Source organism: Anopheles merus, unplaced genomic scaffold (genome assembly GCF_017562075.2).
Source record: "Anopheles merus strain MAF unplaced genomic scaffold, AmerM5.1 LNR4000156, whole genome shotgun sequence".
NCBI lineage: Eukaryota > Metazoa > Arthropoda > Insecta > Diptera > Culicidae > Anopheles > Anopheles merus.
Genome location: NW_024427736.1, coordinates 18757 through 46523, shown reverse-complemented (window position 1 = coordinate 46523; position 27767 = coordinate 18757). Strand labels below are relative to the sequence as shown.

Sequence of the window (27767 nt, the reverse complement as noted above, 5' to 3'; positions counted from 1 at the left end):
CCAGAATAATCTAATCTCCGGCTGAAATTAATGTTGATGAGAACTTTCAAACAAACCAGACCAAAGTGTTAGCAAAAGTGTGCGCAGCGAAACCGTTCAAAAGTTCATTTCATTTTTTTTTTTCAACAGTTGCATCATTTTCAAGAATTTCCATACCATATGTAAAAATGAAAAACATTCTTCTTTCATGTGACACAAACTCATGACAAATCTCGCTCACGTGTTGCAAAAGCACGGGTCAATTTCGTTGGATCATAGGAGACCGCTTTTCTAAAAATAAAGCAATCTCAAGGATATTTAGGAGTGTTACATGCAGTGTTATGCGTTTATGCGGTGGGGGGGGGGGGGGGTTGGACAGACCAGGGCCAGATAGGGCTGGATGGCAGGTCAGGTCAACTTACGGTTGGTGGACGACGGGTAGTAGCGCTGATTTGCATCCGCGTGGCGCGTGAGAGTTTCCTCGCCGCCTTGTGCCATTTTCGGCTCGTTTGTAGTCGCAATCGGCGCCATATCTCGCTGCACTGGTGTCAATGTTCTAATCGATTCAGCTAATTTAAAGGCCCAAACACTACTTCAACAAGTTCCGGAGGGCAATGAAAGAAAACCACCAGCTAGAACACTTCCTGTTTATTGTTGCTGCTACTGTTGTTCGGGGGTTTGGCAAGGCCTTCACTGTTTTGTTCGCCTTCTCTCCTTCACTGGTGTCACAGCCGGAAACAGGCACAAACAGAAACACACACAGAGACCGAGTGGCGCTTCAAGGACGTTCACTGATTTGGGGCGCTTTTCGCTGAGTTTTAGAACCTTGATTAGGGCCAGTTATTTTCACTTCCTGTTCGCACTTTTCTTTGACCAGCTGTGATAGCCAAACAAATGCACTCGCTTGGCCGTAGCGAAGAATGGATTCTGAGAAGCGAACCAAAAACAAAACACCAGCCTACTGAGAATGGAATGGGGCCCAGTGCGTTTGTGTGTGTATGTGTTTTTTTAGGAACTATTTTCTTCTCCCCCGACAAAGAAGAACAACAAATCCTACAGGATTGGATCGCTTTTGCTCTCTCACAAACTCTTTCTCTTTGTTGTTATACCAGCTCTATATGCACCACCGTTGCAGTGTTGCAAATGCACTTGCACACCTGCAGCCTGTGAGATCGATTCACGCGAACCGAGGCGATATATGAAGAAGAAGGAGCTGTCCTCTCTGTTTGTTTCCGCACCGGACGGGCAGGCGCACCATACACGATTGCATACAGCGTGTGCACTGTACAGTGGACAGACTCCGGTACGCTCTCCGCTCTAGAAGGCGAAAACACTAGCACGCACTCTCTCCTTTTCTATCACTCGCACTTGTTCTCGCGCGGTGTCTCTTTCGCTCGGCAATGGCAGCGGCTAGTTTCGTGCTCACTCTATCACACACGCGCGCGGTAGTGTGTTCCGCAATTCTACACCAAGAAAACAAAAAAAAGCGGTTCCGCGCGTTGTCGTTGACCGTTGGGAAGGTTATTAAACTGTTATTGTTTTCGTTCTTCTACGCAGAAAACCGCGGCCGAGATTCAGTGGGGATGCTGCTGACTGGGGCTTCTCGATCAATCGAAGCTTGGATGCGAACTGTCAGCGAACACACCGCGGTGGTGGCGCCGGCCCAAACAATGCGGTTGCTCTTCTTTACCTTCACGTGCAAAGAGCACACACAGCAGTGTGTCGATTAGAAGGGCAAACACACACACGCACACACGCACACAAAGCCAACTGTTATGGCTGATAACGCACCGACACGTACACGTACGAGGGGATTCTCCTTTTCGACGGAATAATATATTTCGATTACCCAAGCGCGCCCACAGTCAACACATGCAAGCCGGTTAGTTTGTTTCGCTCAATCGCGCCAGATTAGCGCCCTATATTAAGACTGACCTTAACCTTACTTTCGAAGCACTTTTCTTCTCCCTGCCCTTTTTCTCTTTCTTTTCAGTTGTCTTCCCCCCTTCTTCGCTGAAATGATCGGAAGAGGTGTGTTCGATTAGCTTCCTCAGATCGAAACAGTTCTGGCCACGGATGCGATGGAAGGATGGTGAGGTTGTTGCTACTTCCGAGCCGCCACACCGCTGTCGGTGTGTTAAAGCCAGCTTAGAATCGTTTTGGTTTGCTTAGTATAGGGTTAGCACAGCACACGACGTGCACACCTTCTTGCAGCAACCCTAGTCACCAGTCACCTTGGCAACCGCTCCAGCAGGAAATTAGTTGTTTTCGCACAATGGCTGTGTTCAATCGCACTTGGAGAAAGTTGCACACTTGCACCGTACTTTTACGACTGAATTGAATGTATGGCTTTGGTTGGACAGTTCGCGCACAGTCCGCTTCACCCCGCTTCACGAAGGATATGTTTAAAAATAATTCTTGACCGACTCGCACCGAGCGCACAAATCAAATGCGGCGGGATCCGGCAGAGATGAACGAGTTCGACTTTGCTCCCATTTGCCACATAGAGCTGTGTGAAGATGTGTGTGGCGCTTGGGGGGAGAGACGCGCGACAAACGCGTACCAACGACGGTGTGCGAGAGTACGCGTGAAGGTTCCTCTTTGCGCGGCACAGATCGCAGTAAGTAAATGTGCCTTTGGGGGTTGACCGAGACCGGAGGCCGTCCGAAGAGCGCATTAGAACACAGGCGCCGATTCTGTGTCTGTGTCTGCCGGCGCGTAGAGGTCGATCGCGCGCTGATGCGTGGTTTTTGTATTGTGCGCGGCTGACACTGGGGTTTCCGTGTGTTGTGCAAGCGCGGTCTTACGCTGGGCGCAGTACGCAGCCACAGGTACTCGGTGTTGTCTGGTAACCGACAGCATCCGACGTAGCCGAAGGGTTCGTCGGTACTTCGCGCGGCGGCAAAGCGAGAGAGATCGGCTCTCTTCCATTTCGGGTGCCGTCGTAGCAGGACGTGTTTTCTACCGCGTATCGTCTTTTTATATGTGTACAATTTTTAATGTGTTAGTTTACTAAAGTTATTTTGTCGAACAAAAGCATACAGTACCAAAACACAAAAGTGGCGACGAGCTAAGTGAACCCAGTCAACTTTTTTTTTTAAGTGCAACAATTCCGCGAAAACGCCGTAGAATGTTAAGCCCCGAAGAGACGCCGATCACCGAGGAGCAGAGACGGCTGTCGCAGAATGGTGTCCTGAACGCAGCATTCATACAGCATCCACCACCATCGCAGAATGCGCCATCGTTGCAAACAACATCGGACATCACAATGATACAGCAAATGCTGCACCTGTTACAGCAGCAAATGGCCCAACAGCAGCAGCAAATGACACAGCAGCAGCAACTATTTTCTCAGCTTATGCAGCAACGGGAACAGCAGCAACCTACACCAGTGACCCATTATAGTGAGCTTCAACCTACCGCGAAACCCAGCAATCCGGAGCTCATCCTCGAAGCTCTTGCTGGCAATATTACCGAGTTTCATCATGATGCGGAAGCCAACATCACATTTGAGTCATGGTACGCGCGATACGATGACCTGTTCGCGCAAGATGCATCCCGTTTGGACGACGCAGCAAAAGTTCGACTCCTTGGACGAAAGTTAGGAGCAGGCGAGTATGCTCGTTTCACCAATTTCATTTTACCGCGTGCCCCCCGTGACCTTTCATTTTCAGAAATGGTGGAAAAGCTCACGGTGCTTTTTGGCAAAATGGAGTCGACCCTAAGCAAGCGGTATAAATGTTTGAGCATCACCAAATCGCGCTCCGAGGATCTTTTGTCATTTACCGGCCGAGTAAACCGCGCATGCGTCGATTTTGAATTTGCATCTATGACAGAAGAGCAATTCAAATGTCTCGTCCTGGTATGCGGATTGAAGGATGAATGTGATCGTGATATTCGTGTCAGGCTGCTTGCTAGCATGGAAGAGCGCACAGATGCAACCCTTGCGCAGCTAGCAGAAGATTGCCACCGGCTAGCACGAGTTAAAGCGGATAGTGCTATGATCGCGACCGATACGAGCGAACGTGTGCACGCGGTCCATGCGGGTGGAGATAAGCAGCGGTACCAGAGGAACGACGAGCGAAACTCCAAACCGTTTGACAGAAGCACTGGTTCCAAACCCCGTAATCCGTGTTGGCTTTGTGGTGCATTGCATTGGTCCAGGGAATGCACGTACAAGGCGCACAAGTGTCGTGATTGCGGTCGCATCGGTCATCGAGAGGGACATTGCGCTTCCTGACACCGCCGCACGAGGCATAAGAAATTTTACCAGCGACCATCCGTAGCAACCAGAGTGGTACGAGTCAACGTTTGCAGTGTCCAGCAGCACAGAAAATTTGTGACCATCCAGATCGGGAATAAATCAGCAAGGTTACAATTGGATACCGGCTCGGATATCTCGGTTATCAGCCAGCGCATGTGGAAGCAGTTGGGTAAACCATATCTGACACCAGTAACGGTAAGAGCCAAAGCAGCATCCGGTGACGTCCTCAGACTGGAAGGTGAGTTCATAGCGAACGTGTCCATTGAAAACCGTACAAAGCGAGCTACCATAAGAGTGTCCAAAATGGAGTTGGCGTTGTTGGGAGCGGACATGGTTAATCTTTTCGCCCTAGGAACGATCCCGATGGATAATTTTTGCAACAACATTAAAGAAGCAGATCCACGGTCCTGGGAGGACAAATTTCCGTCGGTATTCCATGGCACGGGGATTTGTACCAAAGCCAGCGTACATCTGCAGCTACGAAAAGATACCCGTCCAGTGTTTCGTCCCAAGCGCCCCGTTGCGTATGCAATGGAAGAGATTGTCAACAAGGAGCTCGATCGGTTGGAAGGCTTGGGCATTATATCACCTGTCGATTACTCGGATTGGGCAGCACCAGTCGTTGTGGTCAGGAAGGCTAACGGACAGATACGACTATGCGGCGATTATTCGACCGGCCTGAATGCAGCTTTACACCCGCATGAGTATCCACTTCCGTTACCACAGGATATTTTTTCTAAACTGGCTAGATGCAAAATATTTACACAACTCGATCTTTCAGATGCGTTTCTCCAGGTGGAAATAGAGACAGGATGTCGGCCATTGCTCACGATTAACACTCACCGAGGCCTTTACCACTACAATAGACTCCCCCCAGGCATCAAAGTAGCACCGGGAGCATTCCAGCAGATCATGGACAAGATGCTCGCCGGCATAAACGGAGTATCAGCCTATATGGATGACGTGATTATCGGTGGTAAAACGCAAGAAGAGCACGACATCGCCCTGGAGGAAACAATTAAACGCATACAAGACTACGGCTTTACAATACGATCAGAAAAGTGTGCGTTCAATAAGCCACAAATCCGCTATTTAGGGCATATTATAGACAGCCAAGGCCTCAGACCTGACCCGTTGAAGATCGAAGCCATTAAAAAACTGCCTCCACCGAAAGATATCTCAGGAGTACGATCGTTCATCGGTGCGGTGAACTACTATGCAAAGTTCATCCCAAGTATTAGAGATCTGCGTTACCCAATGGACAAATTGCTGCAAAATGGTAACACATTTGAATGGACACCGGAATGCCAAAAAGTGTTCGAGCGTTTCAAAACCGTTCTTTCTTCAGACCTCCTGCTCACACATTATGACCCGAAGCTTGACATTGTGGTTTCGGCCGATGCTTCATCTATTGGACTTGGGGCAACGCTTAGTCACAAATTTGCTGATGGATCTCTTAAGGTGGTGCAACACGCATCTAGAGCGCTGAGTAAGGCTGAAGAGGGTTACAGCCAAATCGATCGAGAAGGTCTCGCCATCATATTTGCTGTAACGAAATTCCATCGGATGCTATACGGTCGACATTTTACGTTGCAAACCGACCACCGGCCATTAGTGCGAATTTTTGGAAGCAAAAAGGGGATTCCAACGTATACAGCTAATCGATTGCAGAGATTCGCATTAACACTTCAGCTTTACGACATGACCATCGAATACATCCCCACTGGTTCTTTTGGCAACGCCGACGTTCTTTCTCGCCTCATACAAAACCATGCAAAACCAGAGTCGGAATACATCGTAGCAAGCATCGAATTAGAGCAGGATCTCAGGTCAGTTGTCGTAAATGCCTTACTAACATTCCCTATTCGTTTCAGAGACATTGAGCTCTACACTCAGCAAGATCCGTCGCTCCAGAAGGTTTACAAGTACGTGCGAGATGGTTGGCCTCGCGACGTAGCTTACGGAACAGATCTTGCACGGCTCTACGATAGAAGGGAATCGCTGACCAACGTGGATGGCTGCATTCTTTTTGGAGAGAGAGTAGTCATCCCGGAGAAGCTGCGCAATCGCTGTTTAAATCAACTACACCGAGGACATCCGGGAATGCAGAGGATGAAAGCGGTTGCACGTAGCTACGTATATTGGCCTAAGTTGGATGACGACATAGCACGCTATGTGGCCTCCTGCGAGGCATGTGCAGCAGCGGCAAAATCACCGCCAAGGGCAACATCAATGGCGTGGCCAAAACCTTCGGCAGTTTGGAACCGAGTTCACATCGATTACGCAGGCCCTTGGGAGGGCGTTTATTTCCTGGTTGTAGTCGACGCGTATTCCAAATGGCCGGAGATCGTCAAAACTACGAGCACCACCACAACAGCCACGATTGCCATTCTAAGGAACTTGTTTGCTCGTTTCGGTATGCCTGCAACCTTAGTCAGCGACAATGGCACACAGTTCGTTAGCGGTCCGTTCAAGGAGTTTTGTCAGCATAACGGGATTGAGCATATTACTACGGCTCCCTTTCACCCACAGTCGAACGGACAGGCGGAGCGATTCGTCGATACTCTTAAACGTTCTTTGAGGAAGATCAGAACGGAGGAGAGTAAGCTAGATGAGGACTTGGAGCTTTTCCTGATGACGTATCGTTCTACACCAAATGCTCAACTCGAACAGCAGAAAAGTCCAGCGGAGGAAATGTTCGGTCGCCCGATAAGAACTGCATTGGAGCTATTGCGACCTCCTTCATCGTGTGAAGAATCATCCCCATCATCATCAATTTCATCAGTTCGCAGATTTCATCGCAGCGACACAGTTTGGGCAAAGTATTTTAGCAACAACTCGTGGAAGTGGATCCCAGGGGAGATTGTCCGCAGCTGCGGGCGTGTAATGTTCGAGATCGTTGCCGAAGATGGACGGTTGTTAAGGCGTCACGTAAATCAGCTGAGGCGACGAGTTGGTAACGGTTCATCACCAGCAGTTCAGCTACCCCTTGACGTGCTGTTGGCGGAATGGAAGGCATCCAGTCAGCCCGAGAGTGGACATCATGTACCGGCAACCCATTCTACTGATCAGTCTGCATTTGAGACATCCCAACACACTGCGGCCTCCACACCACCACAACCGCAGCAGGCCCTGGAGACCGAACATCCTACAGAAGGTACGAACCAGCAGCAGATAGGCGTGCCACGTAGGTCTTCTCGCGTTAGAAGACTCCCCCGTCGGCTTGGAGCCTATCAGCTCAATTAACAGGGAGAGATGTTGTGCAAGCGCGGTCTTACGCTGGGCGCAGTACGCAGCCACAGGTACTCGGTGTTGTCTGGTAACCGACAGCATCCGACGTAGCCGAAGGGTTCGTCGGTACTTCGCGCGGCGGCAAAGCGAGAGAGATCGGCTCTCTTCCATTTCGGGTGCCGTCGTAGCAGGACGTGTTTTCTACCGCGTATCGTCTTTTTATATGTGTACAATTTTTAATGTGTTAGTTTACTAAAGTTATTTTGTCGAACAAAAGCATACAGTACCAAAACACAAAACCGTGTCTTTCTGCTGAGCTGTGATCGTGACACAACGGGTCCTGTTTTAATAACTTTTGTTTTCATTTTTAGTACAAAGCAAAAAAAAAGGCAAACAAATAGTGTTCAAATGCTTGTGACTCAAAAGAATATTTCCGTGGTAGAAACAAGCGGCGTCAACGGGCGGTAATGAGCTGGGTTTCCCCACATAAAGACTCAAAGTCTTTGAAAACCAAAGCAAGGCTAAAAGGTAACTGATACATACACATATGTGAAGAAACCGCTGAATACAAACAACCGAGAACCAGGGCAGGTCATGCCATCTGCGTGATAGATCCATGCTAAGTGTTTGCATTAGAAAAAAGGGGCAGCTACAGAAGTAAAGCAGGCAATTCTAGCCCCTGCATGGATTGCGAAACGCTCCGGGTACTGTATGAGGCTAGGATCAGTTACATCAGTTACATCAGTGCACTGATGGTATCAGCGCAATATCAGTTCTAGGACCGATATGAATTCAATTACTAGTGAATACTAATACTAGCGATGATTTGTAAAGTTTTCGTTGGAATTGATTCCAGATAGCTTCATTTTTTTCTGGAATCGATTCCGGAATATGAACCGGCTCCAAAATCTGCTTCGAAATCGGAGTCGGTTTCGACATCTCCATAAGAACAGGAGTTTGGGTCCAATGATTCTCCGTATTGAGAGCCGCAAAGAATCCAAATTTTTCGTTTCTGAAACTACTTATTTTAATTCAAGAACGGATTCTTATTCCAAAGCTAACTCCAATTCTAATGTCAATTCTGATTCCGTTTCCGGAGCAAATTGTGCAACAATATTTTGGAGTCAATTCTGTACAAGAAGGTTCAGTAGGTGCAACGACTCCGGTAGGTGCAAGAAAGTATAAGCGACTTCGACCCGTTGATGCAACGAGTTCGGGTCGGGTTGGGCCAAGGTGGGTTTATTCCGTGATGAGTTAGAGTGCAGCGAGTTCGGGTCGACCCGACCGATGAGTAGGTGCGAGAAAACATAAGCGACTCCGACCCGTTGGTGCAGCGAGTTCGGGTAGGGTCGAGTCAAAGTAGGTTCACTACTCGACCCGAACTCGCTGCACTAACGGGTAGGAGTCGCATATGCTTTCTTGCACCTACTCATCATTCGGGTCGACTCGAATTCGTTTGCACCCACGGGTCGGAATCGATTCCGACTGGTTCGCACCCGACTCCGGGTCGGGTCGTGAAATGAATCGTATGACCCACCAGCAAACGAATAAAATTTAATTAACAATGTCCTTAAGATAACATTTGCAGTGTTTCTTACTCGATATTGGTAGTTTTGGCGACTGTTTCAAAGTTTGCTTTTCTAGTCAGAAAAATGCGTGCAGAGATTTGCAAACTTCATTTTCCTCAACTTTATATATAAAAATTAGTAACATTATTTCGCTTTGTAACCCGCAACGTTCACCACTATTCAAATAAATACGCGCGCTTTTTGCCCTCCAAAGCCTTACAACAGTTCCCCCACAGGGGTTTGACATTTCATCAGGCTGTCAAAAGCCCCAACCCAAACAACAACAAAACCCATCCAAACACAATTTCCCACACTACTCGCGCAATCCCAAAACCGTTCCGGCCTAAAAATGGGGAAAAATAAGCATGGGAAACGGAAGCAGTACCTCAACAACGTGGACGTTCCCGTATCGAAAACGACCGCAAGCGTGCTGAAATCATCTGCCGGTGAAAATGTGCTACCACCACCGCCGTCTAAATCAATCCTGAAACCAACCGTACCTGTATCTTCCACCCGACCATCCTCAAAACTGCAAGCTCCGTCGGCTACAAATTCCACCGGAGCAGGAGGTTCGACAGCGACTTCCAGCGGTGCTACGAAATACAAACAACCGGAACTGCACACAACGCTCGGTCTTAGTAAACGGATCGAGACGGTCCAGAAGATGGAAGCTCCCTCGATTAACAGCATCGGCCAGCTAACCCGAGCAGTAAAAAGCGCGTAAATGCTATGGTAAGGGAAAATCATGCACCAAACTCACGGAACTGTTGCCTAATACGCTTCCCTGTTCCCTGTAGGTCACGAAACATCTAAACCATCTGTACGATCAGGTCGTGTTTAAGAAGCTGGCACCGGTGAACGTGAACGATACGGTGCTGGTCCCGACCACCCGCAGTCGGCTCGGTGACGCCAAGGCCCGGTACGTGTTCAAGGACAAAAAAGATCCGGAACCGGTGCTGAGCGACTATTTGCGTCCGATACCGCCGTTTACGTTTCACTTTGTGCCGCACATTCCGACCGCCCAGCTTGGCCGCGTCGCTGCCGGTGACTCGTGGAACAACTTCCACAACATCGAGTACGTGATGCGGATCATGGAGGAGCACTGATCGGGTGAGGTAGGCAACACATGATCGCTAGGAGTTTTTTCTTTTTATGAGCATTTATTGAATTGATTGGGGGAGGGTTTGTTTCCACGGAAACGAACATTTGTGGAACCGTAATTGTTGCAATACAAACATGTACGAATTATCCGCATCGTCTTGTTCACCATTAGGCGACTGACGGAGAGCGCTAAGATACATTCAGCGGTGCTACCGTGTGTGGGGTGTTTTTTTTTATTTTCTATTTTGAAGTATAGTTAGCATGATTTAGTATCTCTTACTCGCATTAATTTTGAACTATTCCTCTTCCTTACACCTTCTATATATTCTCGACACACCATTGCCTCACCATCATCATTTTCATCACAGCTGTTCTATGTTTCGTACGGTTTTGCCATCACTGCCATTTCTCCACCATCTACAGATAAATTAAAAGGCCATTTTTTGGCTTAATACAACACACACATAGCTACTCGCAAGTACTTGCAGAGCTGGAAGGCTTAAATGTAGAAGAGAAAGTTACTTTAAGGAAACAAAAATAAGGGAAGAAACAAAAGAAACAATCAGTATACACGTACACGTAATTCGAATTGTGCTATCGAATAAAAAACAATGCGCCCCTTCCTATCTTAACCTTGAGTTGTTCACACAGTCACATGCAACTGCCGTTAGTTTCATCACTTAGCTTTACTTTTTCCCGGGGTTGAGGAAGATTAACGGGAATTGAGCTTCCCTGCTTGCCCACCCCAAAACCCGATTCTCTCTGTTCGATTACCGATTGATTCCGATTTTAGCACATCGTTCGAGTCTTTCTGGTTATATTTTATGTTTTTTTAACGTGGGAGACATACGACAAAGGTTTTCTATCATTCTATCATCATTACTACACATACGTTTCACTTCCGCAACCCGGTTCGCTCGCTACGTTAACATTCCGTTACGATTTTTGGAGTAAAGTATTTAAATTGCAAGTTTAGATTTCTCAATGATCGCTCCGCTTCTCCTGATCTCACCGTAAACTGTGTGCTTCGCGAATTGCTTCGTTTTAGACATTATTTCCTTCTCCGACGGCCCACACGTGCACTAAAAATTATACATAAATATAAACAAAAAGCTCAATACACACAGCAGGTACTAGATAAAGGAGAGCGGGAAACAAAAATGATAAAACCAAAATTACAACACTAACCACACATTTTATTGAGAAAAGTAAACCCAGCAGAAATTAATTGTAAAGAAAACAAAAGTAAGCGTTTATCTTCTTTGTTGGAAGAATGAATAAAAGAAAACCGTAAACACGCGTAAGCCTTAAGTAAAAACTATTAAATTAATGCAATTAAAGTAGCAAGTAATAAATGAAAGGTAAAAACAACGAGACAGTGTGAGGACCGTCCGTCGGCCCGCACACTTCCCTACGTCATGATACTTTTTTTTTGAGAAACTAATATTAACTAAAAGCATAATCAACAAAAACTGTTACCAGTTGTGCTGTGCGTTTGCTAAAAGAAGATAAATCCGTGTCGTGCACACGTAAAACCTGCATCGAAATCTTTCCTCCTGAACCACACGCCCTAAGAAAGGTTGAATAAACTAACTTCCTAAAGCTTGTTTTGCTTTCCATTTGGGAAATGGGTTTTCTCTCTTATTAATAATATACTTTTTAGTTTTTTTTAGTTGCTCCATGTCAGACACGGTTCATTTTTTGTGTTGTTTTTGCACATTTGCAGTGTGCTTTTTAAAAGTTTTTTTTTGTCTGTCTTCACATTTTCTCTCTAGTAAGATTCTGTTTTTTTGTGTAATGCTTTTTTTCATTTAATTATGTGCGGGGTTTCTTGTCCCCTGAATGGCTTTTCCTTTAAACTGATGCAAACTGCGTTGCGATTTTTTCTAAAGCCTTCGGCTTTGCAACTTCCTATAGCTTTTGCTATAGAGAACATGTATGTATATTTGTGTGTGTGTGTGTTTTTTTTTTAATAATTATCTCTTATTAATGTACTTTTCTTGATTGCATGGTATAGAAAAAAGGATAAAGAGTGTTTCAAAAAAATAAAAACATGAATCAAACGGAATCACACACACAAAATCTTTCAATCCATAATCAACAAGCATCCCGGCAGGGAGGAGATGAGGAAGTAGTGTGGAAGGGACCGGGGATTTCCTGGTGTATGAGAGTGGAAGGAATTGAACGATTAGTCCCTATTGATCGGAATGGATTAGGGTTACCGCATGTAAAATAAAATGTAAAATTACATTCTTCAAACCTCTGTCCTCTTTCACCTAAGTCGCCCTGGTACACTACACACTTTGTGCTTTTTTTGTTTCCAATATAGGTGCCTATTTCTCTCTCCCCAAACTGGGGAGGTAATGTTAAAAGTAAATGCTACCTATATGCAATCGGCATTCCACGACCGAACGGGTGGGCGTGCCGACTGCAAGAGGCGTTCAGTCGCTGCTACGAGTACAGATCGAGTGAGATTAGAAAGGCAAAGATGATGGGCTGTACTGCCGGTGCTAGAAGCCGTGCAATGCTCAGTAACGATGCACCGCAGTGCAGTAGTAGTATAAAGGAATGGGGTCCTTCTGCTAAACTCGTTTCCTGATTACGGGCGATAGGAAGGATGGTACTCTGTGGTGGCCCTAGACGAAGTGCGGCTGGTAATGTTTCCTCTATTCCTAACACTAAGCAAGTGGTGCTGTTATTTTTGGGTACCGTTGCTACTACTGCTGCTGCTGCTGGTACAGAAGTATTGTTGGAAGCTTTCTGTGTAGTATCCCGCTTGAGTGGGCTTTTGCGCCACTGCTTACTTTCCCGTCGTTTGCTTGAAGATGCAGCACGTCGTTGTTGCTCTGCTGCTCTCGCCACATCCATGGAGGAATCGTTTTCCCCCCTCATTAAACAAGCACTCTCAAAGCCGTCTTTCTTGCTCCAACTCTTCCCAGACACCGCCAGCTGATCGTGATGGTAAGAGTGATCTGCGACAGGAAGCTGGCAGATAGTCTTAGAATCTACTAACGAAACGACGCTGTGGTGCGCTTCGGTGCGAAAAGAAAACGCTGGAAGAGATGGGAAGGGTTGCCCCTTTCTTTTGGCAGAACAACCAAACGCACAAAGGTAAGCTTGCGACCAAAGGCTGCTGCTGCTGCTGCTGCTGCTGCTAGTAGCAGACATCTTGCATGCTCGCCGTCTTATAACCCGCAGTTGCTGTTGTTGTTGTTGCTGCTGGCGGCGATCGTAACGCGGCAGTCCGGATCTTCTTGCTGCTGCTGCTGCTGCTGCTGCTGTTATTGCTGCTGCTACCGTATTATTAATTAAATAATAATCATAACAACACTCAACATAACAAACGTATCGCAATGATGATGCTGCTGCTGTCGGTCCGGTCCCTGACGACGACGACGACGACGACGACGACGGTGGGGATGGTGATGATGGTGGCGGCTGTAATCAGAACTGAAGGCTGCGGCGAGCGACGACGGCTAGTCAATTTCAGGAGATCTTGTTACGCCACCAGGAAAAGAGCACCAGCGGGGAGCACTCCTCGATGTTGAGCACGAGCACGAACGAGATCAGCTGCACGAAGCAGATGGCAAACAGGACCGGCAGGTCGAGCAGCTTCTTCAGCTGCCCGTAGAACTGGAGCTCGCCGTAGTCCGGCTGGGTGGCGGTCGTGGTGGTGGTGGTGGTGGCGATAGTCGTACCCATTTCATCACCAAAGTGATGCTGCTGTTCCATAAACAGATGCGATTGGGCGGTTGAGTCCATTTCATTCAGCAACTTCTGCGGCGGAAGCAGCGTGGTCTTGCCGAGGGCACGGTACGGGTGTAGCTGGGCGTAGAGACGATCGGGCAACGAACGGTAGTAGCATTCGTCCGGCTGGCGTGTTTCGTGACCATTGTTTAGCTGCTGCTTGTGGCATTTTCCGTTGCGCCTATCCGGGTTGGTGGTGGCCGCAGGCCGATCGGGACGTTGCCCCTCGACGCTCTTCTTCGGGCCGACACCGAACGTGCCGATAAGCGCGGGAAAGATGCTAAAGATCAACCGAGCGAATGCGATCGACAGTGGAAGCGATGGAGCGATGGGGGAAGCGATAGGTTTCAGCGGCGCACGCTTCTGCTCGGGACGCATCGGGGCGGTGGCGGTTGTTTCGGAAGTGGGAAGGGAAATGGTGGGACAACCGGTTGCTGGTGCACCGCCATCGTCAGAGAACGCATCAGACGACGGCGGGCGAAGTACGGGAAGGGAAAGGGGAGAGGGAAGGTTAGCCCCTGCCGGTGGAGCTAGGCACGGTAAACCTCAGCTAGGGTATTTGCAGTATTGGGCGTACGTAAGGTCGTAGCTGGCGAAGCGCGAGTACTGAATGTCGCGACGCTTCCACTGATCGATCGTGCCCAAATGCTCGATCTCCCGGTTGGCGTTCGCAGCAATTGATGTCTTGAAGGAAAAAAGATGTAACACAGTGAGTATTGGATGGTTGATGTGAAACAAGCGCACGTAGTGCACGATCGTACGTACCTTGTTTGCAAACACGGTCACGATGAATTTGCCCGGCTGGAACGTGCGGGTGACGCGCTTGATCAGCTCGCCGTAATCCGACGACGCGACATTGCTCTCGAAGCTGACGTACGAAAACTCACGTTCCGGCGTGATGTGGATGGTCATGTAACATCCCTGTAAACGAGAGACAGAACGTAGCGGAGCGTTTTATGGTTAATTGCATTGATTGAATCAAATCGAACGTTTAAAAAGCACATAGAGAGGAACAACAAATGTTTATATTGATACACACTTATAAGCAAAAACACAGGAAATCCAAACTCATGACGCATTAAAAACCACCAGAGCGTCTTAATTCTACATGTTTTCCTTTTCTATGACTATTCCTAAGAATGAGTTGAAATGATCTTCTGAAGTATTGGTTATACTTGTTTCGAAATGTTCTTCAAAATTATTAAAAAAATTAAAAATATCTACCTCAATTTAATTTTAATGTTTAATACGAATTACGATTAGCATCTATTTCAAGGCATTTTCTCCTCGGCTCTACTAAAACACGATTTCTCGAAAAGGATCTAGAAAACTTCATCTAACGTAGCGTAAATATTTTCAATAATTTTCTCACGGTAAACTAGTAACTGTTGCAAGAAGCTGGTCAATTAAATGGTCGAAAGTAAGTAGTTAAAAATAACAAACCAATAATTATTATTTACCAGAATACAACAAAACATTCCTAATTCTATATTACAGGGGTTTCCAAGTCACTTTCGAATGTGCACATCATTAATGACCTTCAAGATGTTTTTCAACATCTGTCGAATGGTTTATTTGCGTCATAATAAAATTTTAATTCTTACACATGATTTTCAACACACCACAAAGAACTTTCAAACTCAATACAGCTTGAGACGTGTTGAAAATCATGTGGGAGAACTAAATAATTATTGTGTTGCAAATACAACATTTGACAGCTGTTGAAAAATATCTCGCAATCAATGAAAAATGTTGTAGACAATGGAAATTTTGTCTCGATATCCCTGTAACCTCTTAAAGGGGTTTCCAAGTCACTTTTGAATGTTAACGTTGTTATTCACCGCGTGCAAGATGTTAAAACACATTAATCTGATATTTCAATTCCATCATCATAATTTTCAATTTCTTCAGCATGGTTTCAACACGTCTCAAGCTGGAATGGATTTGACAGTTCTTTGAGATTTGTTGAAAATCATGCGTAAAAATATATATTTCATTATGAAGCAAATACATCATTTAACGGATGTTGAAAAACATCTTGGAGGTGGTTGCAGAGGCGAATGAAGCCAAAAGGCTCTAAGTCTCTGAAGCGGTGAATAATTATGAGCTTATTCGAAAGTGATTTGGAAACCCCTTTAATGCATTCCATTTACTATTATTAATAATTAACATAGAAATAGGTTTTATAAGTTGATTTCAAAACTAAAATATTAAAGAAAAACTTGAGGAAAGGTTTACCAACATTGATGGGCAAATGGACAAACTAACGTTAATAAATCACACATAATGCTACCAGTACACAAAATCTTATGAAAATTATTCGGAAAAAAGAATAAAATGGTTGAAATTCTACAAAATACAAGTAAAAAATGTAGCATTTTAAAGGATGCAATTAAACACATTAAAGTTAACATAAACAAAATTCTAATTCAAATACATGCATGCATTTAACGATCAAAAACTAAATCGATTGTTCAAAATTAATTATTAACGCAAGGGAATCAAAACCAAATTACAACACTTGAACTGAACACAACAAAGCACACACAAAAAAAAAGATTACCTCTTTGTACTTCTTTCCACACTGCACAAAAGGTCGAAAGATCGATTTGTAGATAAGAGAAGAAATACAAATACAAGACTTCATTTTAGTAAACTGTCCCAAACATGCAGATACATGTGCACAGTGCTTCAGCTTCATACTTACATTCTTGGAAATGCCGTTCATGGAATAACCGCACGGATCGAACAGATAATCATCGATGACCATGCCCGGCAGCAGACGATGAATACCCGATTTCTAATAGGAAAAGAGGTTGGAAAATATATATACACAAAAAATCGTTAAATTTAGAATTCCACAATAAGACAACAAAATGTACTAACCTGGGTCGCCTCCTTGGCGGTTGTGCAGACATCCTTGGTGAAGATGGCCATCACGCTCGGGTCCAGATCCGTCATCAGTATCTCGATCGTCTGATCCGGATCGGGCTGCATCGATGCTTCAATGAGCTGAGCATCGAGTTGCTGCACATCATCGACCTCTTGCTGCTGCTGTTGCGAATGGTGCTGCTCCATCAGCTGATGGAGATGGTTGTTGCGTTTGAGAATTTTGGAGCCCCCTCCCCCGCGGCTCAGCGTGTACAGATGCCAGCAGTCGCGATTGATCGCACCGAGGCTGTAGGCGCGCCCGTCGTCAAAGAACGAGTCGAGAAAGGCGACCTCCTCGTCGAAGCCGCGGTGCGGCGACACCTGCAGCTCCGGGCGCTTGTAGTTTTTGCGCGAGTAGAACAGATCCTCTATCTCGGTGTAGCCGGCAATTTCGGCGGCCAGGCGTAGCAGTGGCTCAAAGCACTGCAGCGGCGTCGTGGTACCGCACGTCTTCAGTATCCAGCGACGCTTCGACACGAACATGCTGCTTTCGCTGTAAAAAGGGAGCGAGGGAGAGCGAGTTTGAGAGGAGGAGTTAGTATGGCATTTCTAAAACAACGAGAAGCAACTGGAATGCAGTTTGCAAGCAACGACTTTGAGGGGGGAGGGAGCAGCTCTCTTATCGCACATTGCATAATATATTACGCGAGTGCATCAACACTGTTGCTCGATGCGCCACGGGGCTCGATGATAGAAAGCAGGATCGATCGCGTACGTTCGAGCGCGCGCGAAGTTCACGACCCCGCATAACGAGCGAGCGCTTCCTCATCGTTCCAGAGTGCCGAGGGCCAACCACAATCCTTCCATCTTCCACAGGCTAATCTCTGCCCGAACCACTAACGTCAGCGCTGGCAGCCGCTCAATCACGCCTCAATCCACATTGGCATTTGTGTAGCCCGTTATCGCATAAATCCTTGACATTTGGAACAAATCCATCCAATGCTCTCTCACACACTCACACAGGCACACACACGCTTGATAAGAGGTGAAGATGCTGCCATCTGGGTGAAAAGGAAGTGAAGCTTTGGTTCGGCTGGGAAGACCTTTCGCGAACCTTTTGCTTAAGAAAGACGGGATGAAAAGGGAATGCAAGGAAACATCCAATCCAACCATTTAGAGATTCTCCATTGTTATACACAACGGCCTGTGGTAGCAGGATCGGGGGATCACATTGAGTTCATTCTAACCCCAAGATAAGGATGTCGACGACTTCTCATTGTGGATGATGTGAAAAAAAAGAGCTGGCCTTAAAATGAAAATAGCATTGATAATTTATGCCCATAAGCTCGGCCCGTTTGAATTGGTTTAGATTGGGATGGGGGCAGGCAAAAAAGAAAGAATAACCCATGCCGCCGGCAAGGTCGATTAAGACACTGTATCGGTACACGGCACCGGGAGTACGCCACAAGTTGACACTTTATCAGCGGAACGAGTCAAAAAAAGGGCAAGGCTGTTTCATTTCTTTTAAATTGGTAATAATTCGCAAAACGGTTGGCGGTCGTTGCCCACCGAGACCCCTCCATTCGAAGTCCATTTTCCATTTCCTGCCCGGTCGGATGCCCGAAGAGCGTGAACGGATGTGAACGATCGGACCAACAAAAAAAAAGTCCTTCCAACCAACACGCGCCTCTAGGTCAACGAAACATTTGGCAACAAATTTGTGGATGTCCCAGCAACGAAACAGCCACACACATACAACATGATGTGACGTACATGTGGATTATTTGTGACGTGAATGGTTCGTTGTAGCATCAAGCATACAGCAGCTTGGCTGCCGTGCTGTACAGTTACAGCAAAAGCGACACTCACAGTGTGGGATATAAATAATTTTTCCCGCTCTTACACAGGTGCAGAAAATTGAAGGAAAAAAGTGGAAGAAAGCGGGCAACACGCCAGAAGAAATTGTAGTAAAAATTAAACAAAAACACAGCTGTTCGAGAGTGGCGATTGAAATGGAGAAAGAGCCGCACAGCAGGGCGAGCAAGAAACGGTGTTTGCAAACGGTCGACAAAAATCGTGGGAAAAGATATTTTTGTCGAGCTAATATCGGCGTACTTCTGTGACACAACACAACAAAAAAGCTTCGGTTTGAAACTGTTTCGCTATCCGACAAAACAAACAGCGGGCAAAGCAAACCCATGCATACACCGATGTTCAAAATTGGCTTATTATGCAATTTTAATTTTGGGTGGATTATTCCCTCACAGCAGAGAGAACATGCATCAACCTCCAATGAGCATCACATTTCATGCGCCCAGAAGCTATCAGTATCCCTTTTTTTTGCTATTGGAATGTTTTGTTTTCTATTGAACGTGAAATTCATTCAATCGTGAGAGAAAGGGGATTATCATCGCATCGCAATATTCCTTCCCAATTCCCACGTTGTTTCACAAGCAAGCAAGGATGTATGCTGCTACCGCTAGGGGATAATGCAGCGCACATTTGTCTGAATAAATTCGCTCGAATAACTAATGCTCATCCACCTGTGTGCGATCCTTTTCGGAACGGCGCTATTTATGAGGAGTATCAATAAGTTCGTAGCGTGTTTAGTTGAACTTTTACGCATTTCTGTGAAAAATTGGTACATGTACATGTACTCTTTTGGCGATTTAATCTTGCGTTGATCGTGTTTTGTTACTTCAATCGCAATTGAAGATCGAGCTAGACAGCTAAAACCTTTGAGGACATCAACCGGAAGACAAAATTATCTAAAGTACTGGGAAATAAATTGTATTTTTTAAGATCAGAGTCAGATTCATATCAAATATTGCGCCTATTCTCAAATGCTGTCGGTAAGATTTTGTCGAAAGAGGCTAATTTTTGGCATTAGTAATTATATCGTCTAAATCGATTTTTTCAACTTTCATTCGATTTTATTCGATTTCATTTGACTTCAACTTTCATTCACAACCATTTGAAGTGATTCGAAATCAAACACGCTCGACCGTACTTGATCGGACTTCCAAATTCGACCGGACATGTCTGGATTGAACCGAACTCGACCGGAGTTCGCAGGTGTTGTACGGACTCATCCGAACTCGTCTAGGGTTTGTCTGGATCCGTCCGGACTCAGTCGGAGTTGAGCAGAATTGTGAAGTCGAATCCAATTTTGATTCGGAGTCGGATTCCTATGACTAATCTGCAATGACTGGGCTACTATACAGCGGGCTTGAACAGAACCTCCAATTTTAGTTTTTCTTAGTACATTGGTATCTTAGTAGACAACAAAAGTCTTCATCGACTATGAAGCCTAAATCCCGCAATTATAGATCATTTCCAGTGCTTTTAATCGATGGGAAAAGACATGCACGAAGCTACTCCAAGTACACTTACTGTACACAAGTGGCGACATCTGGCGTCAAAAAAACGCTTCAAACTTATTCGTACTCCTAACACCACTCCCAACAGAAAGCCGTCGTCGTTCCAGCGCAAACAAAACCCCAAAAAAAGCATCGTACATTATAATAGTTAGCCTTACCTGAGCACATAAGCATCGATCTGGTCGTTTCTGGTGAAGCTGATGATTTCGCATCGTACGGTTTTCAGCAGTGCATCCCACATCGGTCTAAAAAAAAGAAAGGAGAACAACAACGGTAAGTGAGTGATTTTAGTTGCAATGGCATCCAGTAGCAGCTGCAAAAATTAGTTTGGAGGTAATACAGAATCGAGCACTGTTATTGGAGAATGGGGGGAAGGGAAAATACCAGTGAAAACCCTCCGAACTATGGGTATGGGGGGCATGAAAATCGATTACATAAGGATATGGAAGGGAAAAGCCCAGGTAGTGGAGCTAAAACAACACAAAAAACACGAACACGGTGGTGCTGTGGCTGCTGCTGCTGCTGCTGTATATCATATTCTCAAGGTCGAAGGTGGGCTTTTATTTTTTGTTGCTGCTGCTGCACCGAGTGCAAATGAAGGGAAGATTCTTGTTTTATACCATTTACCCGGCGGGAATACATTTACGTGTGGTGGAAATTAATGATGCATAAGCCCGAGCCGATGAGGTGTGATTGGGCTTGACGGGGCAACGGGAGGGTTCTGGAAATTGCTTTGTGTGCACAACTCACAAACTTCCATTACAATCGGATCGAAAGGCAGTCAACACGTCCGATCATTCCTGAGTCATACTGTTTAAAACAACAACGCCCTTTTTATGAGTTATGCAATCAGTGGCAATGTTGCATCAATGTCAAGGAAATATGAACCTCCATTTCACCGTGGACGATGGTATAATATACATTGTCAGCGGTATGGTGCTCGAGACACTGGAGAACAAAAACCCACATTCATCAGCAAATTCCTTCAGCGTACATCGTCCGTTGATCGATTGGCTGAAGGAAGGCTCAGTATGTATCGATGTAATGTAAATAAACGGTTTTTTATTGTTCAAACAAACTTGATTCTAATCTGTAAGCTGTTTACTACATTCCAATGAATAAAGTTCATTATTGTTATGCTTTTTGAGCCATTTTAAATGAGAAGCAAATTCCCTAGCGATGTCGCCAGATGGCCTCGGCATTGTAGAAACATTGTACATGAATTTACGAGGGTTGAACAACAGCTAAAACAATGATTCCAGCCTTTGTTTTGCTCGCAGAGTTTGAAAATTGTCGCGAGAAAGTTGCGGACACGCGTCAAAGTTCCACCAAGCATGAACATAATTTATGTAAATTGGATGAAAGTTCTGTGAGCGATTGCTTGCTCACAGTGCGTGAAAGTTTTATTTATTAAGCAATATTAAGCTGTCTTTATTTTATCAAAATATGTGACTAAAATACCACGTTTAACCAGAAACGGAACGTTTAAAAATGATTATTTTAGATCTTCTATTTTAACAGGTATCTTGTTACAAAAAAAGACATTTGAAAATAGGTTTGAAATTGAATTGATGTAGAAATATTTGTAAAAATAATTAAACGTTTAATAAACAAGTAATTGCTGTAAACAGTGTAAAAATAAATTCAAAATCATTTCTGAGCGTTATAATGACGAATACATTTTTAAATTTTTGCAAACTCTGAAAGAACATAGTATTAACATGATCGAAACTATTGCGATTGGTTCAAATGAGTATTTTCACGTACTTTTATATATTTTTACTTATATTCGTTGCTGTTGAAGTAAGTCAATAATTTTGTTAATAATTGATATTTAAAAAAAAATCCTGAACTGAGTTAATCATCCTGAGGTTTTGCGCTTTAGGAGACTCTTCGCTTTAGGTCCCTCTGTCACGATCGTCGGGCCAACCACACATTCACCTGGTGCGCAATTACCGGACAAACGGCCGCAATTAATTGAACAACCGCCAATTTGGTTGCTTCATCCTTTGCTCGCAAGAACACGGAAACCTGAACACCGCAAACCATGTGACAAGTGGCGATGCATGGCGCAGTAGCTGAAACAACTACAAGCGCACGGCCCAACGCTGATGCTGGAACGCGCAGCGCAGAATGCGTCAAATAGCAGCGCAAAGGACCGAAGCGAGAGGATAGGCAATTGCTTTACGCAACCGGGAGCGAGATGCCGGTAAAACAAAACCGCACCAGTTGCGTGCACACATCTACAAACGCACCCGCCGGAAAGCACGCCAACTGGTCCGCCACGTGGTTTCCAGTCGAGACGGTTCGCGGCGATCGTTTGCGCTGCGCTATCTGGTGGTGGCGTGCGCGCCGCCATCGACGGCGTAGCTTATCGCGGGCACCCAGCAGTCAATCGGCGTTGACCCTTTGCTGACACAACACCAATAGCATCGCACACACTGACCGATCGGGAAGGGCCTAGAGTGTCTCTGCGGCTCTTCGAAACGAAACTGGTCCACGTCAAACAGGTCGAACAGCTCGCTTATCAGTACCGGGGCGGGAAAGCGGGGCGACCAGCTGCCTTGTTTCTAACGTGTAAACGAGCCTTTTTGCAAGATGAATCTCGCCAACCAAATTACTCATCTCTCGCTGACGGACGGACACCACTCCATCACCGAGGCGACACACACAACCAGCAGCAGCAGCAATCAAAGCAACCGGCTGGGTAGTCAAAATGTGCACGTTAACCCTTGAGGTACACGAGCAGAGACCGAGAGAGAAAGAGACAGGTCTGATAAATGTTCCCCTCACTCTCTCGCTGCCAAAATAAAAGCGGGGAAGTGAAAACCCCTATGTATGCGTGTTGTGTCCGCGTATGCGTAATGAATGTCCAATTTTCCGTGTACGACACGCCTTTCCGGGTGCTGCGCCGTGCGGTGGTGGTGTGTGTGAGTTGTTTTGAAAATGTTCTGGAACATTCCACGCGTGATATTTGTCAATTTCGGTGCGGGTCGCCCTTCCAGCGGCGTCTTTTTCTTTGGTGTTGCAAGCAACCCGTGCGTGTTCCATCCATTATTATCAGCCGAAACTGTGTTGTGCCCTTCGGATTCGTTTTAGTGCGTTTTTGAAGTAATATAACACAGCAAAAACAAACCAAAATGCGTACGAAATCAACGCTTCCAACCTTTGCACGGTGACGTTTTTTTTTTTCTCTCTACGGGATTAATCACCCATCGGCGCTTGCAGCGGATTGATAATGGCTAAAAATACCATTTTAGATTAAATACCGCAATCGTAAGGGCACATGTGTCGCGCGTTTGCGGGTCACGTTCGATAATAACAGAGGCAATCAGGTGGAGATGATACAACGGCCATAGATTAGCAGCAGAAGCATTCGATAACGTGTGTGGATGTCCCGGGCACAATTCCCCGGAGAAATCACTGAACTTATCGGGCCATACTCTTTCCTCCTTTGCGTCTGTCTATCGGCACGTGTGCCCAGTGTACCTGGTGGCAAACAAAAAATGTGTTAATTCAGCATACCATCACGAGACGGACGCGTGTTCGCCCTAAAGGCGGCTTCTTTGGCATCGAACCATCTCAACGCCCCAAAAAAAACGTCTTGCACGCACACACCCACACATATACAACTTCTCGCACGTGTTCGCATACATGTATACAGAGGCAAATGCGGGGGGGGGGGGGGAGTCGAGTGTCGCTCACATGCATTGGGGTCCACCAAAGCAAGCTTTTCACCTTGGAGGCTGGAATTACCCTTTACTTCCCGCGCACGTTTTACCGCATTTATTGGCAAAAATGCCACCGCGAAATGGCCTGTTAAATATAGCCCAACCAACAACCATGTTGACGATCTTGAAACGGCACTGCAACATTCGCTATTTTTTTTTTCTTTTTTGTCAACAGAACTATACATACTTTTGCCATCCGTGGGGCACTTGGAAACAGTGGCCCACCAACATTATTCATGGTTTGCTGTGATGTGCGACACATACAACAAACCTTGACAACGAACACGGCGGTGTGTCCGATACACAGGCCGCGCGCACCTGTGTGTACACCTTCCCCCCCAACCAGTACGGACGTGCTGGGGACAGAAAGGGAAAGCTTCTAATGCCGCAAAGTAACGAATATCGGTCCTTTTCCTCCGCACAGCAGCACACACGCGCACAAACACACATGCCCGCGCTTGCCAAATTCGTTGACACCCGTCAAAGTAGCCGGTTCAATTTCAAGGTAAAGCAAAAACTTACCCCCACCCTCCTTGGGTTTTCCCTTCAGTGCACACAGCGTCGTGTCTAGTAATTTCTTGTAAATCGTTGTTCGTAAGAATGTAATTTAAAAAATATTGTGAAGTAAATTAATGCGATTTTAAAATGAATAAAAATCCCAACCCAACATTACATAATTCCCACACTCTCTTCTCATTTCGAACTCTCTTTCAGCCGCCGGTTCAGGCGCTGACAGCTGAGAGCTTCCACGAGGGAAAAACGCGTAGAACATTCACGAAGTAACAAAAAAAAAAAAACAAAAGCAATTTCCACGATCACACGCCCCGGAAAACTTCCCTCGAAAGAAAGCGAAAACCTCCTACTTGACGGTCGATAAAACAACCGCGGTTAGTTTCCGCGAAAAACCCACACATACACACACGTGCTAGGAGCGTTTTTCCTACGCGCCAAATCGATCCGAAGTGCATCGCCTCATCAAAGATGAACCGAATCGCGGACTGCTTTATTTTCCCACCGACCCCGGTGGTGTATACAACGGTGCAGGAGAAAAATTGATGGTGGTGGTGGAAGGGCGTGATGGAAAGTGCAAATTTGCGCACATCCAAGAGCTTCCTCTGCCCAACCGCTCCCGTTTGCTTCCCCTTTGAACAAAGCGCATTAGAAAACGCGAAACACACACACACACCCGCAAAACCAATCTCATATGGTTCCGCTTTACCGCACTTGGGGTAAGGCGCTGCAAACTTGCACACCAACACAAACAAACGTATGCGCGTGTGTGCAGGGTAGCCGCCGGGCCAGCCCATGAAAATTTAACCGACACACACACACACACATATATCCCACCCATCTGACAAGGGCTGGCCCGTAGTTTCAGCTGATTTTTGAAAATTGACCCACACACACACATAAGCACTATGAAGTGAAGCAAAGTGCAGGAAAGCAAAGTAGCCCGGGTACGTGTGTGTGTTGCTAAGGAGGATGAGGTAAGGAATGGAGGGATAGAAAAAAGGATGCGGTTTTTTTTTTCAAATAGGAAAATTCCACTTACCTGGGGATCTTTCGCAGATCGGCATTCTTGCACGCTGTCGACGGTTCGAACCAGATTTCCAGCAGCTTTTCCACACCTTCGAAAAAGTGCATATCCTCCCTGCTACTACTATTACTACTGCTATTACTTAAGTCCTCCGACTCCGCCATTCTGTCTGGTGTACAACTTGCTTTGTTTTAGCGCGCTTCCTCTTGCTCTCACTCTCTCCTTTCTCGCTTGATGACGCGAATTCACCTGTCGACGAAGGGTTCACCTGATAAAGTTTATTGTCCCCTGGCAGGTGGTGCGGAACTTTTCGCCCCAAAATGTCCTGACTAGACGTTTGCCACCACGTTCACGCGTGGACGCTTAGAACAACGTTAATATGCACTACTTTGCTGCTTACCGTTTGACGGGAACGGCGGCGAGGCGGTCGTAGAGAGAGCCTTTTTTTTTTGGTTGTAAAGTAATATTTATCCCAAAACCTTACTCGGGTCCATTTGGGATAAAATGGGCAAAACGGCACGAACACGGAGTGTGTGTGAAGTTAAAGTGATTTCAAACAAACAAACAAACAAAAACGGCCACAGACTTGCACGTTCCTTTCCTTCCTTCTATTTAGTCTAGAAGAATCCGTTCGACGCGTCGTCGGTTGCAAAAAAAAATCGAACGTACCAAGTATGGGTGTGTGTAAATGTGGAAGTATGAGTGTGTGCGGGAATTAACCGGGATAGTTGAAAAAAAAAAAAACGTTTAACTAATGCACTTTCACCAAAAACTAACGAGGGAGGTAAGGAAAATAGGGACCACTCGCTTTTGTCGCTATTTTCCCGTTTTATTTCTTTGCGCTTTTGCACTTTTGCTTGCTGCTGCTGCTGCTGCTGCTAAGAAAAATCGATCTCAGCCGCGAGAGAGAGAACGCTGTGCGGGAGGGGTGAGTCTTTTCTACGCACGAGAAAAACGAAGACTGAACCGTCGAGCGAACCGACGGTACGAACAGACTCCCGACAGTCCGGACCGTTGCCGGCAGCTGCAATGCGTGCGAAGGAGAGAGAGTAACGCGTTAGATGCTGCTGTACGTGTCACTCATACTCGCGGTATGGCTATCGCTGTACACTGAGCGCTTGTTAGAATAAAGGGCCAAAAGTTTGCAGTCGTACTAGGGCGCCTCTACACCGAGCGAGAATGGTTGTTGGTGCATTGGTTTTGAAAATCGATTCTCGGTTAGTTTCTCACTGTGCGCTAAGTGCTTCTAATCGAATCGTTTGGCAGATTGAAGTGGTTTTAGGAATAATAAAATCTGCCTTTTGAACAAAATATGAATAGATATTCTAAGCAATACGGCACAGCCTGAAGGAGGGACCTGAATAATAAAAAAAAATAGATATTCTCAACACTGTTCAACTTATACGGCACTACAACCGCTTTGCGGTCTTGTCCTGCTTCAGGAGTGTCCGAAACCGCTTAAGATGATTTGGCAATGCTTTATTCATCATCCAAACATTTAAGTTATAGTTATACTGCGTATTTTCCTTCTAATTGAAAAAACAAAACTTATACATTCGGATCTCTTCGTTTTCCTGTTTCTGTATGACAGCAATGTTTTTTTTTTGCATTCTTTCTAGTCCCTTGTTTCTCTTTTTTCTAAGAATGAAAGTCTTCGCCAGTCGAAGGTTGAACAGTGCAACGAAAATGCAATCAAAATTTAATTAGTACTTCGTATCGCGACGGTCGAAGCTGGGACTATACTTACTTATCCGGTACTACAACCGCTTTGCGGTCTTGGCCTGCCTCAGGAGTGTCCGAAACCGCTCACGGTCTCACTCCTTCGTCTGCCAGTCCGTTATCCCGGCCTTAATGGCGGACGCATCCATCCCATCTTGCACCTCAATTTGGGCTTACCACGCCTCCTCTGTCCTTGTGGGCGCTCTAAAAAGCTGGGACTATATAGTACCTATATAGTACCGGTACTCACATACGCCTCTGAGACATAAACACTGTCCACATGTGAAGACACCCTCTTAGCCGCGTTCGAGAGGAAGATGCTCAGAAGGATACTTGACCCCGCATGTGTGAAGGGACAATGGAGGATCCGTTATAACGACGAGAAGGCTCGAGACCGTGAGCTGTTTCGGACGCTCCTGAGGCAGACCGCAAAGTGGTTGTAACGACGGATAAGTAAGTTAGTAATTTCGTATTACTCGTCTTACCAAGTAGGAACTACAAATTCTGTACAATATAGGATAATAAATGCTAGTTTTCGTTTGGTTTTATGGAAATTTGGAAATTTAAGAAAAAAATGTAAACCTTACATGCTTTTTGAATCGATTAGAGAGCAATATGAAAAATGACTACGATGATATT

At 45.8% G+C, this 27767-nt stretch overlaps 4 protein-coding genes across 5 annotated transcripts; 3 read left to right on the top strand and 1 right to left on the bottom strand.

Moving 5' to 3' along the window:
* Positions 1 to 3109: 3109 nt before the first annotated feature.
* LOC121601730 lies at positions 3110 to 4219 on the top strand. The gene has a single exon (XM_041930535.1). It carries the CDS (start codon positions 3110 to 3112, stop codon positions 4217 to 4219), a length of 1110 nt encoding a protein of 369 aa, XP_041786469.1.
* A 177-nt stretch (positions 4220 to 4396) lies between these two features.
* Positions 4397 to 7844, top strand: LOC121601728 (uncharacterized protein K02A2.6-like). Its single transcript, XM_041930533.1, has 2 exons — positions 4397 to 5522; positions 5592 to 7844. The coding sequence occupies exons 1-2, from the start codon at positions 4397 to 4399 to the stop codon at positions 7487 to 7489; spliced, it is 3024 nt and encodes a 1007-aa protein (XP_041786467.1). The 3' UTR covers positions 7490 to 7844.
* A 1421-nt stretch (positions 7845 to 9265) lies between these two features.
* LOC121601727 lies at positions 9266 to 10675 on the top strand. Its single transcript, XM_041930531.1, has 2 exons — positions 9266 to 9774; positions 9840 to 10675. The coding sequence occupies exons 1-2, from the start codon at positions 9772 to 9774 to the stop codon at positions 10146 to 10148; spliced, it is 312 nt and encodes a 103-aa protein (XP_041786465.1). The 5' UTR covers positions 9266 to 9771; the 3' UTR covers positions 10149 to 10675.
* A 3542-nt stretch (positions 10676 to 14217) lies between these two features.
* Positions 14218 to 26377, bottom strand: LOC121601726 (S-adenosylmethionine decarboxylase proenzyme-like). 2 transcript variants are annotated; one of them, XM_041930529.1, is made up of 8 exons: positions 25810 to 26377; positions 25425 to 25658; positions 20300 to 20386; positions 16777 to 17314; positions 16598 to 16690; positions 16454 to 16474; positions 14656 to 14811; positions 14218 to 14574 (listed from the first exon to the last, which is right to left on the bottom strand). In XM_041930529.1, the coding sequence occupies exons 2-8, from the start codon at positions 25571 to 25573 to the stop codon at positions 14437 to 14439; spliced, it is 1182 nt and encodes a 393-aa protein (XP_041786463.1). In that variant the 5' UTR covers positions 25574 to 25658; positions 25810 to 26377; the 3' UTR covers positions 14218 to 14436. The 2 variants fall into 2 exon arrangements, with proteins under 2 accessions (XP_041786463.1, XP_041786464.1); XM_041930530.1 differs by lacking the exon at positions 16454 to 16474.
* Positions 26378 to 27767: the final 1390 nt, after the last annotated feature.